The 12,236-nt window shown below is 49.2% G+C and overlaps 1 protein-coding gene across 1 annotated transcript; it reads left to right on the top strand.

The window, feature by feature from the left end:
- The first annotated feature begins 454 nt into the window (after window positions 1-454).
- On the top strand, window positions 455-2,454 carry LOC125514502 (zinc finger protein CONSTANS-LIKE 16). The gene is made up of 2 exons (XM_048679844.2): window positions 455-1,706; window positions 1,784-2,454. The coding sequence occupies exons 1-2, from the start codon at window positions 663-665 to the stop codon at window positions 2,030-2,032; spliced, it is 1,293 nt and encodes a 430-aa protein (XP_048535801.1). The 5' UTR covers window positions 455-662; the 3' UTR covers window positions 2,033-2,454.
- The last annotated feature ends 9,782 nt before the right edge of the window (window positions 2,455-12,236 follow it).

Raw genomic sequence — 12,236 nt, 5'->3', positions numbered from 1 at the left:
ATTTTTGCAGGAGCATGGTACTACCATTGCCACCACAGATTTGGCTTGGACTTTACAGGGAAATAGCTGGAATTTATCATTCGAAACCGCTGCATGCCTTTAACCGTACGTACGTCCCAAATAATTTCAGTACGGAATTTAAATGGCACTAAAGTTCTTTTTTTACATGGACAGGAGTTTACCGGTGACGCTTTTCGTTGGCGCAATTTCATTTCCTCATTTCTACTGCGCGATGGCCGGCGATGTGGGTATATACATACAGGATAGGACTTTTTCAGCTAGCCAGGAGCTCTCGTCTCCGACGTGTCGATAGCAAGGCGAGGTGGCCCCCGCGCAAAATCTGGCCGCAGCCAATCGCAGATCATGGAATCGGATGGCGCATTAGCGGTAAGCCAATCAGGGCACAGATAAGGCCGGCGGGCGGGCCCCGCTCCGCGAGCCTAAAGCGCAAAGCGCAAAGCTCACCTGCTGGGCCATGCCGCTCGCAGTCGCAGCAAATAGCCTTCCGAATCCGGTGATACTTTTTTGTCATTTCTATCTCGCAACCTTCTCGATCGTAGGTAGCAGCAAGGATCGCTCGCTGTGATTATACGGTACCGGAAGAAGCATTGCTGTTGCGCTGGAGGTGATCTGGCTTGTACGTCTTGGTCGCGGCGGCGGCGATGGGTGGCTCCGACCAGAAGGCGGCCGGCGGCGCCGTGGGCGGCAAGGCCGCGCGCGCGTGCGACGGGTGCATGCGACGGCGCGCGCGCTGGTACTGCGCGGCCGACGACGCGTTCTTGTGTCAGGGATGTGACACGTCCGTGCACTCGGCGAACCCGCTCGCCAGGCGGCACGAGCGCCTCCGCCTGCGCGCGACGTCCCCGCTGCCGGCTGAGCGGGTGAAGGCGGTGAAGGAGTCGTCGGGGGCGACGACGTCCAAGTGCCTGGACGTCGCGCCGGCGTGGCCGAGGCGGAAGGCGCGCACGCGGCGGCCGCCGGTCAAGAGCGTCGGGCAGCTGCTGTCGAGGCGCCTCGTGGTGCCCGAGGTGGGGGCCGGTGAGTCCTCCACGTCGGACGAGCGGAGGGCGCCCGAGGAGGAGCAGCTGCTCTACCGCGTGCCGGTCTTTGACCCCGCCCTCGCCGAGTTCTGCTCGCCGCCGCCGATCGATGGCTCACGCCACAGCGAGGACGTCGAAGGCGCCGTGGAAGACGCGAAGGAGCTCACGGCCGAGCAGTCCCCCGTGCAGGAGCTCCCCGATTGTTTCGCCAGTTTCGGCCCGACGGACGCCGATCTCAGGGAGTTCGCGGCCGACATGGAAGCGCTCCTCGGCCAAGGCCTGGACGACGGCAAGGAGCTGGAGGACTCGTTCTACATGGAGGCCCTAGGGCTCATATCGCCGCCGGGGGAACACGGCGGGCGTGTAAAGGTGGAGGCCGACGGCGGCCTTGTCTCCCGAAGCAACGGCGTTCTGGCGTCTGGCCATGACCTGAAGCGGGAGTTCAACGGCAGCCCGCCGACACTGGTGGATGACGACGACAGTTTCGAGCACAAGACGTCGTCGGCGAGCAACGGAGACGGCGTTGACGATGCGCAGTTCTTGAAGAGGAGCCTGGATCTTAGGCTGAACTACGAGGCGGTCATGGAGAGCTGGGGCAGCTCGCCGTGGACCGACGGCCGGCGGCCGCCCGGCCAGCTCGACGACTTGTTGCTCCACGACCACGCGGTACATGCACGATTTTGCAACTTAATTCATTATATCCTCGAGATACAGACTGTATCTAACCATCGTTCATGGTGTAGGGCACGTGGACGGCGGGAGGAGGAGGACGGCATGGCGACGCGGCGTGGCCGCCGAGGCCGAGGACGGACGAGTGGCGGGAGGCGCGGGTGTCGCGGTACCGAGAGAAGCGGCGGACGAGGCTGTTCGCCAAGAAGATACGCTACGAGGTGCGGAAGCTGAACGCGGAGAAGCGGCCCCGGATGAAGGGCCGCTTCGTCAAGCGCACCGGCGCCGCGGCCGCCGCCGGCGCCCCGTGCGCCGTCACCTGACCTAGCCAGGCCGTTGCACCGTGCGTGTCGATTGCTGCGCGCGGGGTACAGATTGCGTCGTGCTCGTCAGTCACGGGCATGGCATGAAATTACACACACCCACACACAAAAATTTGTCGAAGCTGCTTTAATTAGTGTCTATTTTGTTCGTCAGGAATGATTTTGTCCTTTTTCGTTTCTTTCCTTGGTGATTCCGGCAGTGGAGAAGGGCCGGGAACAGAACGTTTAGCTCACCTTGAGAAATGGTTTTGGGTTGGTGGTTTTTGCGACCTTTTTCTCTCTCGTCTCTACTGTCAGAGATGAGAGAAGGATAGGTGGTTCTGCGTGCATGTTATGGTTGCACTTGTACACTTGTACATTTGTACATTATTGTAATAAATTAACATATATAAATTGGTTGCAACTCTTGTATGTACCATATATATCAGCAGGTCAGCTATACATAATACAGTACTCCCTCCGTCAATAAATGTCACTGACTCTTTTTTTTAGGGAAATAAGTGTCACTGGCCTGTTTGGATTGTGATCATCTTTGCCATATATTGCCATATGATTTTTGTCACACTTGCCACATTTGCCTTAGTTGAGTTGATCAAATTATTAGCCACACTTTGGCTTGCCTAAGGGAATCTTGCCACACTTTTTATCTCTATAACATGTGGGGTTCACTACTCATAAAAAAAAATCCTTGCCTTAGGTGTGGCTAGAACCAATCCAACTGGAAAGCGGCTACCCTACCCAAAAGTGGCCGACTCATTCTCATACTCTCAGTGCTGTGCGCGATTCCGGTTCATGCGATGATGGCACTTCAGATCCCACACAAGACTATCACAGCTTTGACAAAGATTTGTCGCGGCTTCCTTTGGTGTGGGAAAATGGAAGCTCATGGAGGGAATTGCGCAGTGGCATGGGACTCAATTTGCCGACCCAGATGGGCGGGTGGCCTTGGCATACCGAACCTAAGATGGTTGAACACTGCACTGTTGGCGAGATGGCCGTGGTTGCAACGCACTGACCAGTCCCGGCCCTGGGCTCAGTTCAAGATCTCGGTCCCGGCCGAATCAATGGCGCTCTTTCGCGCGGCGGCTGCAACATCCGTGGGCGATGGCACGACAACGCTCTTCTGGGAAGATAGATGGCTTGAGGGCTATCGGATCGAGGAGCTGGCGCCACTCCTTTACAAAGAAATACCACGACAAATCAGGGCGACTCGCACGGTGGCTGTTGCTCTGGTGGATCAAAATTGGGCAGCGGAAGTGGGGCCAAACCTGTCTACAACCATGCTTCGACAATTCCTCGACCTATGGCAGCGTGTGGAACGGCTCAACATCCAACCGACATCAAGCGACACCGTCTACTGGGCTTGGGAGAAGGACGACAAGTTTTCGGCGAGATCGGTTTACGCGGCCAAGTTCGCCAGCCTCCAAGTCACTCCTACGGCTGATTTCACCTGGAAGTCTAAGGCGCCGCTACGCAAGCGTTTCTTCGTTTGGTTGGCCATCAAGGACAGGTGCTGGACCTCAGATAGATTAGCACGGCGGGGCCTCCCACACCAAGCCTCATGTCCCCTCTGTAGCCAGCACGACGAAACAATGACACACATCATGATCGGATGTGTTTTTGCTCGGGAGGTTTGGACAAAGGTTTGCCTTGCCCTGGGCCAGCCAGACCGGGCACCAACGACGACCAAGACGCTGCCTGACTGGTGCCTTCGACAAGAGGACTATGGGCAACACAAGAAACTCGCAAGGCCAATTTGCATTCTCGTCCTCTGGGAGCTGTGGACACACCGAAACGCTGTGGTGTTTGACGGAGCAACGCCTGCCACTCGTCAGGTCCTACGAAACATACAGAGAGAAGCCCAAGCATGGATGCTTGCTGGTCTACTGAAGGGAGAAGTCGAGGCATTTCTGGACGGCCTTGAGGTGTGGGTCAGGGCCGAGTAGTTCGCTTAAGATGTTGCGGAGTGGATCAAATCCACTTGTAAATACTCGTGTAACTTTCCGAACATGGAGGGAGTCTTTTCCCTTTCCTCTTTAATATATGATACGCACACTCATGCGTATTCGAGAAAAAAAAGAACCAAACACCTACCTAACTTGATCAAACTTGCCTAAAGTTAGGTGTGACAAAGTGTGGCAAGGTGTGGCTGGGAACCAAACAGCCCCTTAGTGCGCATGATACACTACTATGTTCCCTTGCCACTAGGCTACCCCTAGTTCTTCAACGACACTTATTTTGGGACGGAGGGAGTATATGCCCTCAATTTTTTTACACACCCTACATGTGTCTAATGAAGATAGAATGCAAAGTTTCATCTCTTTCGGAGCTCGTTTACCTGCTATTTCTTACACGAGAGGGTTGTCCTGCCACTTTTAGTTGCCAGCAAGTCATTTAATGTCTCGAAAATGGAAAATTAACTCAAAAAGTCCTAAAATTTGGTCATGGGGATTTTGATACTGTGTACTAATCTCTGAGAAAGTTTGGATCTAAAATGATTTCAAGAAATGAAGTTTGATTTAACCGAGGCAAAGCATATAATAAATGCAGGGTCTGTAAACCATATATCCAAACCGTAAATGAGCTCCGTCAGGGACGAAACTTTGCATTCGGTTTCATCTTCGTCGGGGTTTGGGTATACGGTTCAAGCGTTTTAACTAAGGCAAAGCATATGGGAAGGCTCCGGAACTTAGGTTGGGTTAGAAAAATTCAAACTGGGCTGAAAATATTGTGCCGGTAAAGACATCTACCGGGCCAGGCCAAGATGGCCGAATTTCGGCCAAAAATCAGAACTCTGCTTGTGGCAGGTCTGCAAAGCCGCCTGCCACTCTAAAGTAGCAGTGGCGGGCCTTCTGTCTCACCCGTCGCACCGCCAAACATTATCCACACACATGCACGACCCTCCCCACCACTTCACTCACTCACTCACTCACTCTCGCTCTCCCATCTCTTCCTTCGCCGCCATCGCCTCGTCCTCGCCGCCCACATCGCCCTCGCTGCTACAGCCGCCGTCAGCCTCGTCATCCTTGTCGCCGCCCACGTCGCCCTTGCGCCTGCCTCGGCCAGTAAGCCATGGCCGTCCTCGCCTCTCATTCCACAATCACCCACACCCATGGCCACGGTCACCACCAACACCACCCACAGCCGCCACCCACACCCATGGTCGTGGCCCCCACTCACATGAAGGAAATATGCCCTAAATGCAATAATAAAGTTGTTATTTATATTTCCTTATATCATGATAAATGTTTATTATTCATGCTAGAACTGTATTAACCGGAAACTTAGTACATGTGTGAATACATAGACAAACAGAGTGTCACTAGTATGCCTCTACTTGACTAGCTCGTTAATCAAAGATTGTTAAGTTTCCTAGCCATAGACATGAGTTGTCATTTGATGAACGGGATCACATCATTAGAGAATGATGTGATTGACTTGACCCATCTGTTAGCTTAGCACTTTGATCGTTTAGTTTATTGTTATTGCTTTCTCCATAACTTATACATGTTCCTATGACTATGAGATTATGCAACTCCCGAATACCGGATGAACACTTAGTGTGCTATCAAACGTCACAACGTAACTGGGTGATTATAAAGATGCTCTACAGGTGTCTCTGATGGTGTTTGTTGAGTTGGCATATATCGAGATTAGGATTTGTCACTCCGTGTATCAGAGAGGTATCTCTGGGCCCTCTCGGTAATGCACATCACTATAAGCCTTGCAAGCAATGTGACTAATGAGTTAGTTACGGGATGTAGCATTACAGAACGAGTAAAGAGACTTGCCGGTAACGAGATTGAACTAGGTATTGAGATACCGACGATCGAATCACGGGCAAGTAACATACCAATGACAAAGGGAACAACGCATGTTGTTATGCGGTTTGACCGATAAAGATCTTCGTAGAATATGTAGGAACCAATATGAGCATATAGGTTCCACTATTGGTTATTGACCGTACATGAGTCTCGGTCATGTCTACATAGTTCTCGAACCCGTAGGGTCCGCACGCTTAACGTTCGGTGACGATCGGTATTATGAGTTTATGTGTTTTGATGTACCGAAGGTAGTTCGCAGTCCCGGATATGATCACAGACATGACGAGGAGTCTTGAAATGGTCGAGACATAAAGATCAATATATTGGAACCCTATGTTTGGACATCGGAATGGTTCCGGGTGAGTTCAGGCATTTACCGGAGTACCGGGGGTTACCGGAACCCCCGGGGAGTATATGGGCCTTATTGGGCCTTAGTGGAATAGAGGAGAGGAAGGCCAAGGTGGAGAGTGCGCCCCCCTAGCCCAATCCGAATTGGGTGGGGGGTCGCCCCCCTTCCTTCCCTCTCTCTTCCCCTTCCTTCTCTCCTACTCCAACTAGGGAAAGGGGGAACCCTACTCCCGGTGGGAGTAGGACTCCCCCTAGGACGCACCATAGATAGGGCCGGCCCTCCCCTCCTCCACTCCTTTATATACGGGGGAGGGGGCACCCCATAGACACACAAGTTGATATCTTAGCCGTGTGCGGTGCACCCCGATTTTTTTTGAAACTATGATCTTTTTTATAGAAAATTCGGAAACTATATGACCTAAAGTGTTATTTATAAAACTATGACCCCGTCGGCCTTTTTTAGGCCGAAGACCAACTTTTCGGTCAGCACTAGGCCGAAATAGGCTTTTCGGTCTCCTAATGGCCGAAGATGGGCGTAGCTGGGCCGAAGAGCTGTTTTCGGCTTTGCTCGGGCCGAAGACCACTCTTCGGTCATCTTTTGGCCGAAAAGCTCATAAGCACACTGCTGCGCACTCCGGCGTACGGCACAGACGACCTGAACGTGTGCACACACGTTAGCTGCACCGAGATTCTATGCCGATGCATGTGTTTAGTACGTGGGCAGCTCGCCGGCTGGCTGGTTGTGTGCACGTATTTGTATACATACGCGTGCTTGCCGGCTGGACTATATCGGGTACGTATATTGTACTGGTATTTCAGCCATTACTTCTCCGCCAATACATGTGCGCACGTTGGCGGCATGCGTGTGTGCTAGTACGTATGCACCAAGTCCTGATGCATGCATTGCTATCTCGGTCCTGATGCATGCATTAGCCACGCATGAACCACATGCAATACCGATCAGCCCTTCGATGCATCAGTCTAGCATCATATGTACGCTACGCATGCATCGATTGCCGGCCGGGCGCTCTTCGGCCAAAAGATGACCGAAGAGTGGTCTTCGGCCAAAGCAAAGCCGAAAACAGCACTTCTGCGCAGCTATGCCTGTCTTCGGCCATTAGGAGACCGAAGAGTCTACTTCGGCCTAGTGCTGACCAAAAAGTTGGTCTTCGGCCTAAAAGAGGCCGACGGGGTCATAGTTTTGCAAATAACACATTAGGTCATATAGTTTCCGAATTTGCTATAAAAATGTCATAGTTTCAAAAAAAAAATCATGCCCCCCTCCACGGATTTCCACCTCGGTAATATCGTTGTAGTGCTTAGGTGAAGCCCTGCGTCGGTAACTTCGTCATCACCGTCATCATGCCGTCGTGCTGACGAAGCTCTCCCCTGACACTCAGCTGGATCTTGAGTTTGTGGGACGTCGTCGAGCTGAATGTGTGCAGATCGCGGAGGTGCCGTACCTTCGGTGCTAGGATCGGTTGGATCGTGAAGACGTACGACTACATCAACCGCGTTGTCATAACGCTTCTGCTTACGGTCTACGAGGGTACGTAGAAAACACTCTCCCCTATCGTTGCTATGCATCACTGATGTCTACTACACAACCTTCTTCTTGTAGACGTTGTTGGGCCTCCAAGTGCAGAGGTTTGTAGGACAGTAGCAAATTTCCCTCAAGTGGATGACCTAAGGTTTATCAATCCGTAGGAGGCGTAGGATCAAGATGGTATCTCTCAAGCAACACTGCAACCAAATAACAAAGAGTCTCTTGTGTCCCCAACACACCCAATACAATGGTAAATTATATAGGTCCACTAGTTCGGCGAAGAGATGGTGATACAAGTGGTATATGGATGGTAGATATAGGTTTTTGTAATCTGAAAATATAAAAACAGCAAGGTAACTAATGATAAATGTGAGCACAAACGGTATTGCAATGCGTTGAAACAAGGCCTAGGGTTCATACTTTCACTAGTACAAGTTCTCTCAACAATAATAACATAATTGGATCATATAACTATCCCTCAACATGCAACAAAGAGTCACTCCAAAGTCACTAATAGCGGAGAACAAACGAAAAGATTATGGTAGGGTACGAAACCACCTCAAAGTTATCCTTTCTGATCGATCTATTCAAGAGTCCGTAGTAAAATAACATGAAGCTATTCTTTCCGTTCAATCTATCATAGAGTTCGTACGAGAATAACACCTTAAGACACAAATCAACCAAAACCATAATGTCACCTAGATACTCCAATGTCACCTCAAGTATCCGTGGGTATGATTATACGATATGCATCACACAATCTCAGATTCATCTATTCAACCAACACAAAGAACTTCAAAGAATGCCCCAAAGTTTCTACCAGAGAGTCAAGACGAAAACGTGTGCCAACCCCTATGCATAGGTTCATGGGCGGAACCCGCAAATTGATCACCAAAACATACATCAAGTGGATCACATGATATCCCATTGTCACCATAGATAAGCACGTGCAAGACATACATCAAGTGTTCTCAAATCCTTAAAGACTCAATCCGAAAAGATAACTTCAAAAGGAAAACTCAATCCATTACAAGAGAGTAGAGGGGGAGAAACATCATAAGATCCAACTATAATAGCAAAGCTCGCGATACATGAAGATCGTATCACCTCAAGAACATGAGACAGAGAGAGATCAAACACATAGCTACTGGTACATACCCTCAGCCCCGAGGTGAACTACTCCCTCCTCGTCATGGAGAGCGCCGGGATGATGAAGATGGCAACCGGAGAGGGATTCCCCCCTCCGGCAGGGTGCCGAAACGGGTCTAGATTGGTTTTTGGTGGCTATGGAGGCTTCTGGCGGTGGAACTCCCGATCTATTCTGCTCCCCGAAGTTTTTAGGGTATATGGATATATATAGGAGGAAGAAGTACGTCGGTGGATCTCCGGGTTGTCCACGAGGCAGGGGGCGCCCCCCCACCCTCGTGGGTAGCCCGGGACTCTTCTGGTCCATCTCCGATACTCCGTGGGCTTCGTCTGGTCCGAAAATAAGTTTCGTGAAGTTTCAGGTCAATTGGACTCCGTTTGATTTTCCTTTTCTGCGATACTCTAAAACAAGGAAAAAATAGAAACTGGAACTGGGCTCTAGGTTAATAGGTTAGTCCCAAAAATCATATAAAATAGCATATAAATGCATATAAAACATCCAAGGTTGATAATATAATAGCATGGAACAAACAAAAATTATAGATACGTTGAAGACGTATGAATCACCTAGATGGATCTTGCGTGTGCGTAGGAATTTTTTTAAAATTACTGCGTTTCCCAACAGTGGTATCAGAGTGAGGTCTATACATAGATGTTATATGCACGAGTAGAACACAAAGGAGTTGTGGGCGTGGGTATATACATATTGCTTGCCGTCATTAGTTGATTCTTGATTTAGCGGTATTGTTGGATGAAGCGGCTCAGACAGACATTACACGTACGCTTACGCGAGACTGGTTCTACCGACGTGCTTCGCACAAAGGTGGCTAGTGGGTGTCAGTTTATCCAACTTTAGTTGAATCGGATTCGATGAACAAGGTTCTTTCTGAAGATAAAAAAGCAATCACTATACCATGTTGTGGTTTTTGATGCGTAGGTAAGAACAGTTCTTGCTCAGCCCGTAGCAGCCACGTAAAACTTGCAACAAAGTAGAGGACATCTAACTTGTTTTTGCAGGGCATGTTGTGATGTGATATGGTCAAGACATGATGCTAAATTTTATTGTATGAGATGATCATGTTTTATAACAGAGTTATCGGCAACTGGCAGGAACCATATGGTTGTCGCTTTATTGTATGAAATGCAATCGCCATGTAATTGCTTTACTTTATCACTAAGCAGTAGCGATAGTCGTAGAAGCAATAGTTGGCGAGACGAAAATGATGCTTCGATGGAGATCAAGGTGTCAAGCCGGTGACGATGGTGATCATGATTGTGCTTTGGAGATGGAGATCAAAGGCACAAGATGATGATGGCCATATCATATCACTTATATTGATTGCATGTGATGTTTATCATTTATGCATCTTATTTTGCTTAGTTCGGCAGTAGCATTATAAGATGATCACTCACTAAATTTCAAGGTACAAGGGTTCTCCCTGAGTATGCACCGTTGCTACCATTCGTCGTGCCGAGACACCACGTGATGATTGGGTGTGATAAGCTCTACGTTCACATACAACGGGTGCAAGCCAGTTTTGCACATGTGGAATACTCGGGTTAAACTTGATGAGCCTAGGATATGCAGATATGGCCTCGGAACACTAAGACCGAAAGGTGGAGCGTGAATCATATAGTAGATATGATCAACATAGTGATATTCATCATTGAAAACTACTCCATCTCACGTGATGATCGGACATGGTTTAGTTGATATGGATCACTTAGATGATTAGAGGGATGTCTATCTAAGTGGGAATTCTTAAGTAATATGATTAATTGAACTTTAATTTAGCATGGACTTAGTACCTGATAGTATTTTGCATGTCTATGTTGTTGTAGATAGATGGCCCGTGCTGTTGTTCCGTTGAATTTTAATGCGTTCCTAGAGAAAGCTAAATTGAAAGATGATGGGAGCAACTACACGGACTGGGTCCGTGATACGTCTCCAACGTATCTATAATTTTTGATTGCTCCATGCTATTATATATTCTGTTGTGGATGTTTAATGGGCTTTATTATACACTTTTATATTATTTTCGGGACTAACCTATTAATCCAAGGCCTAGTGCAAATTGCTGTTTTTTGCCTATTTCAGTGTTTTGCAGAAAAGGAATATCAAACGGAGTCCAAACGGAATGAAACCTCCGGGAGAGTGATTTTTGGAACAAACGTGATCCAGAGGACTTGGAGTGGACGTCAAGAAAGAACCAAGGAGGCCACGAGGCGGTGAGGCGCGCCTGCCCCCCTGGGTGCACCTCCCACCCTCGTGGGCCCCTCGTGGCTCTCTTGACCGACTTCCTTCGCCTATATATACTCATATACCCTGAAAACATCCAGGAGCACCACGAAACCCTATTTCCACCGCCGCAACCTTCTGTACCGAAGAGATCCCATCTTGGGGCCTTTTCCGGCGCTCCGCCGGAGGGGGCATTGATACGTCTCTGTAGTATCTACTTTTCCAAACACTTTTGCCCTTGTTTTGGACTCTAACTTGCATGATTTGAATGGAACTAACCCGGACTGACGCTGTTTTTAGCAGAATTACCATGGTGTTATTTATGTGCAGAAACAAACGTTCTCAGAATGACCTGAAACTTCACGGAGCCACTTTTCAGAAAATAAGAAAAATACCTGCAAAAGATGAAGGCCAGGGGCCCACCACCTCTCCACGAGGGTGGGAGGTGTTCCCCCTACCTCGTGGGCCCCCTGTTGCCTCTCCGACTCCAACTCCAACTCCATATATTGTGTTTCGGGGAGAAAAAATCAGGGAGAAGAAATCATCGCGTTTTACGATACGGAGCCGCCGCCAAGCCCTAAAACCTCTCGGGAGGGCTGATCTGGAGTCCGTTCGGGGCTCCGGAGAGGGGAATCTGTCGCCATCGTCATCATCAACCATCCCCCATCACCAATTTCATGATTCTCACCGCCGTGCGTGAGTAATTCCATCGTAGGCTTGCTGGACGGTGATGGGTTTGATGGGATCTATCATGTAATCGAGTTAGTTTTGTTAGGGTTTGATCCCTAGTGTCCACTATGTTCTGAGATTGATGTTGCTATGACTTTGCTATGCTTAATGCTTGTCACTAGGGCCCAAGTGCCATGATTTCAGATCTGAACCTATTATGTTTTCATCAATATATGAGTGTTCTTGATCCTATCTTGCAAGTATATAGTCATCTATTATGTGTTATGATCCGTTAACCCCGAAGTGACAATAATCGGGATACTTACCGGTGATGACCGTAGTTTGAGGAGTTCATGTATTCACTATGTGTTAATGCTTTGTTCCGGTTCTCTATTAAAAGGAGGCCTTAACCCTTAGTTTCCGTAAGGACCC

Source organism: Triticum urartu, chromosome 6A, assembly GCF_056163025.1.
Source record: "Triticum urartu cultivar PI428250 chromosome 6A, HENAU_Tu73, whole genome shotgun sequence".
Classification (NCBI taxonomy): Eukaryota; Viridiplantae; Streptophyta; class Magnoliopsida; order Poales; family Poaceae; genus Triticum; species Triticum urartu.
The sequence above is the reverse complement of the archived record's forward strand: the minus strand, read 5'-3'. Positions and strand labels throughout refer to the sequence as shown.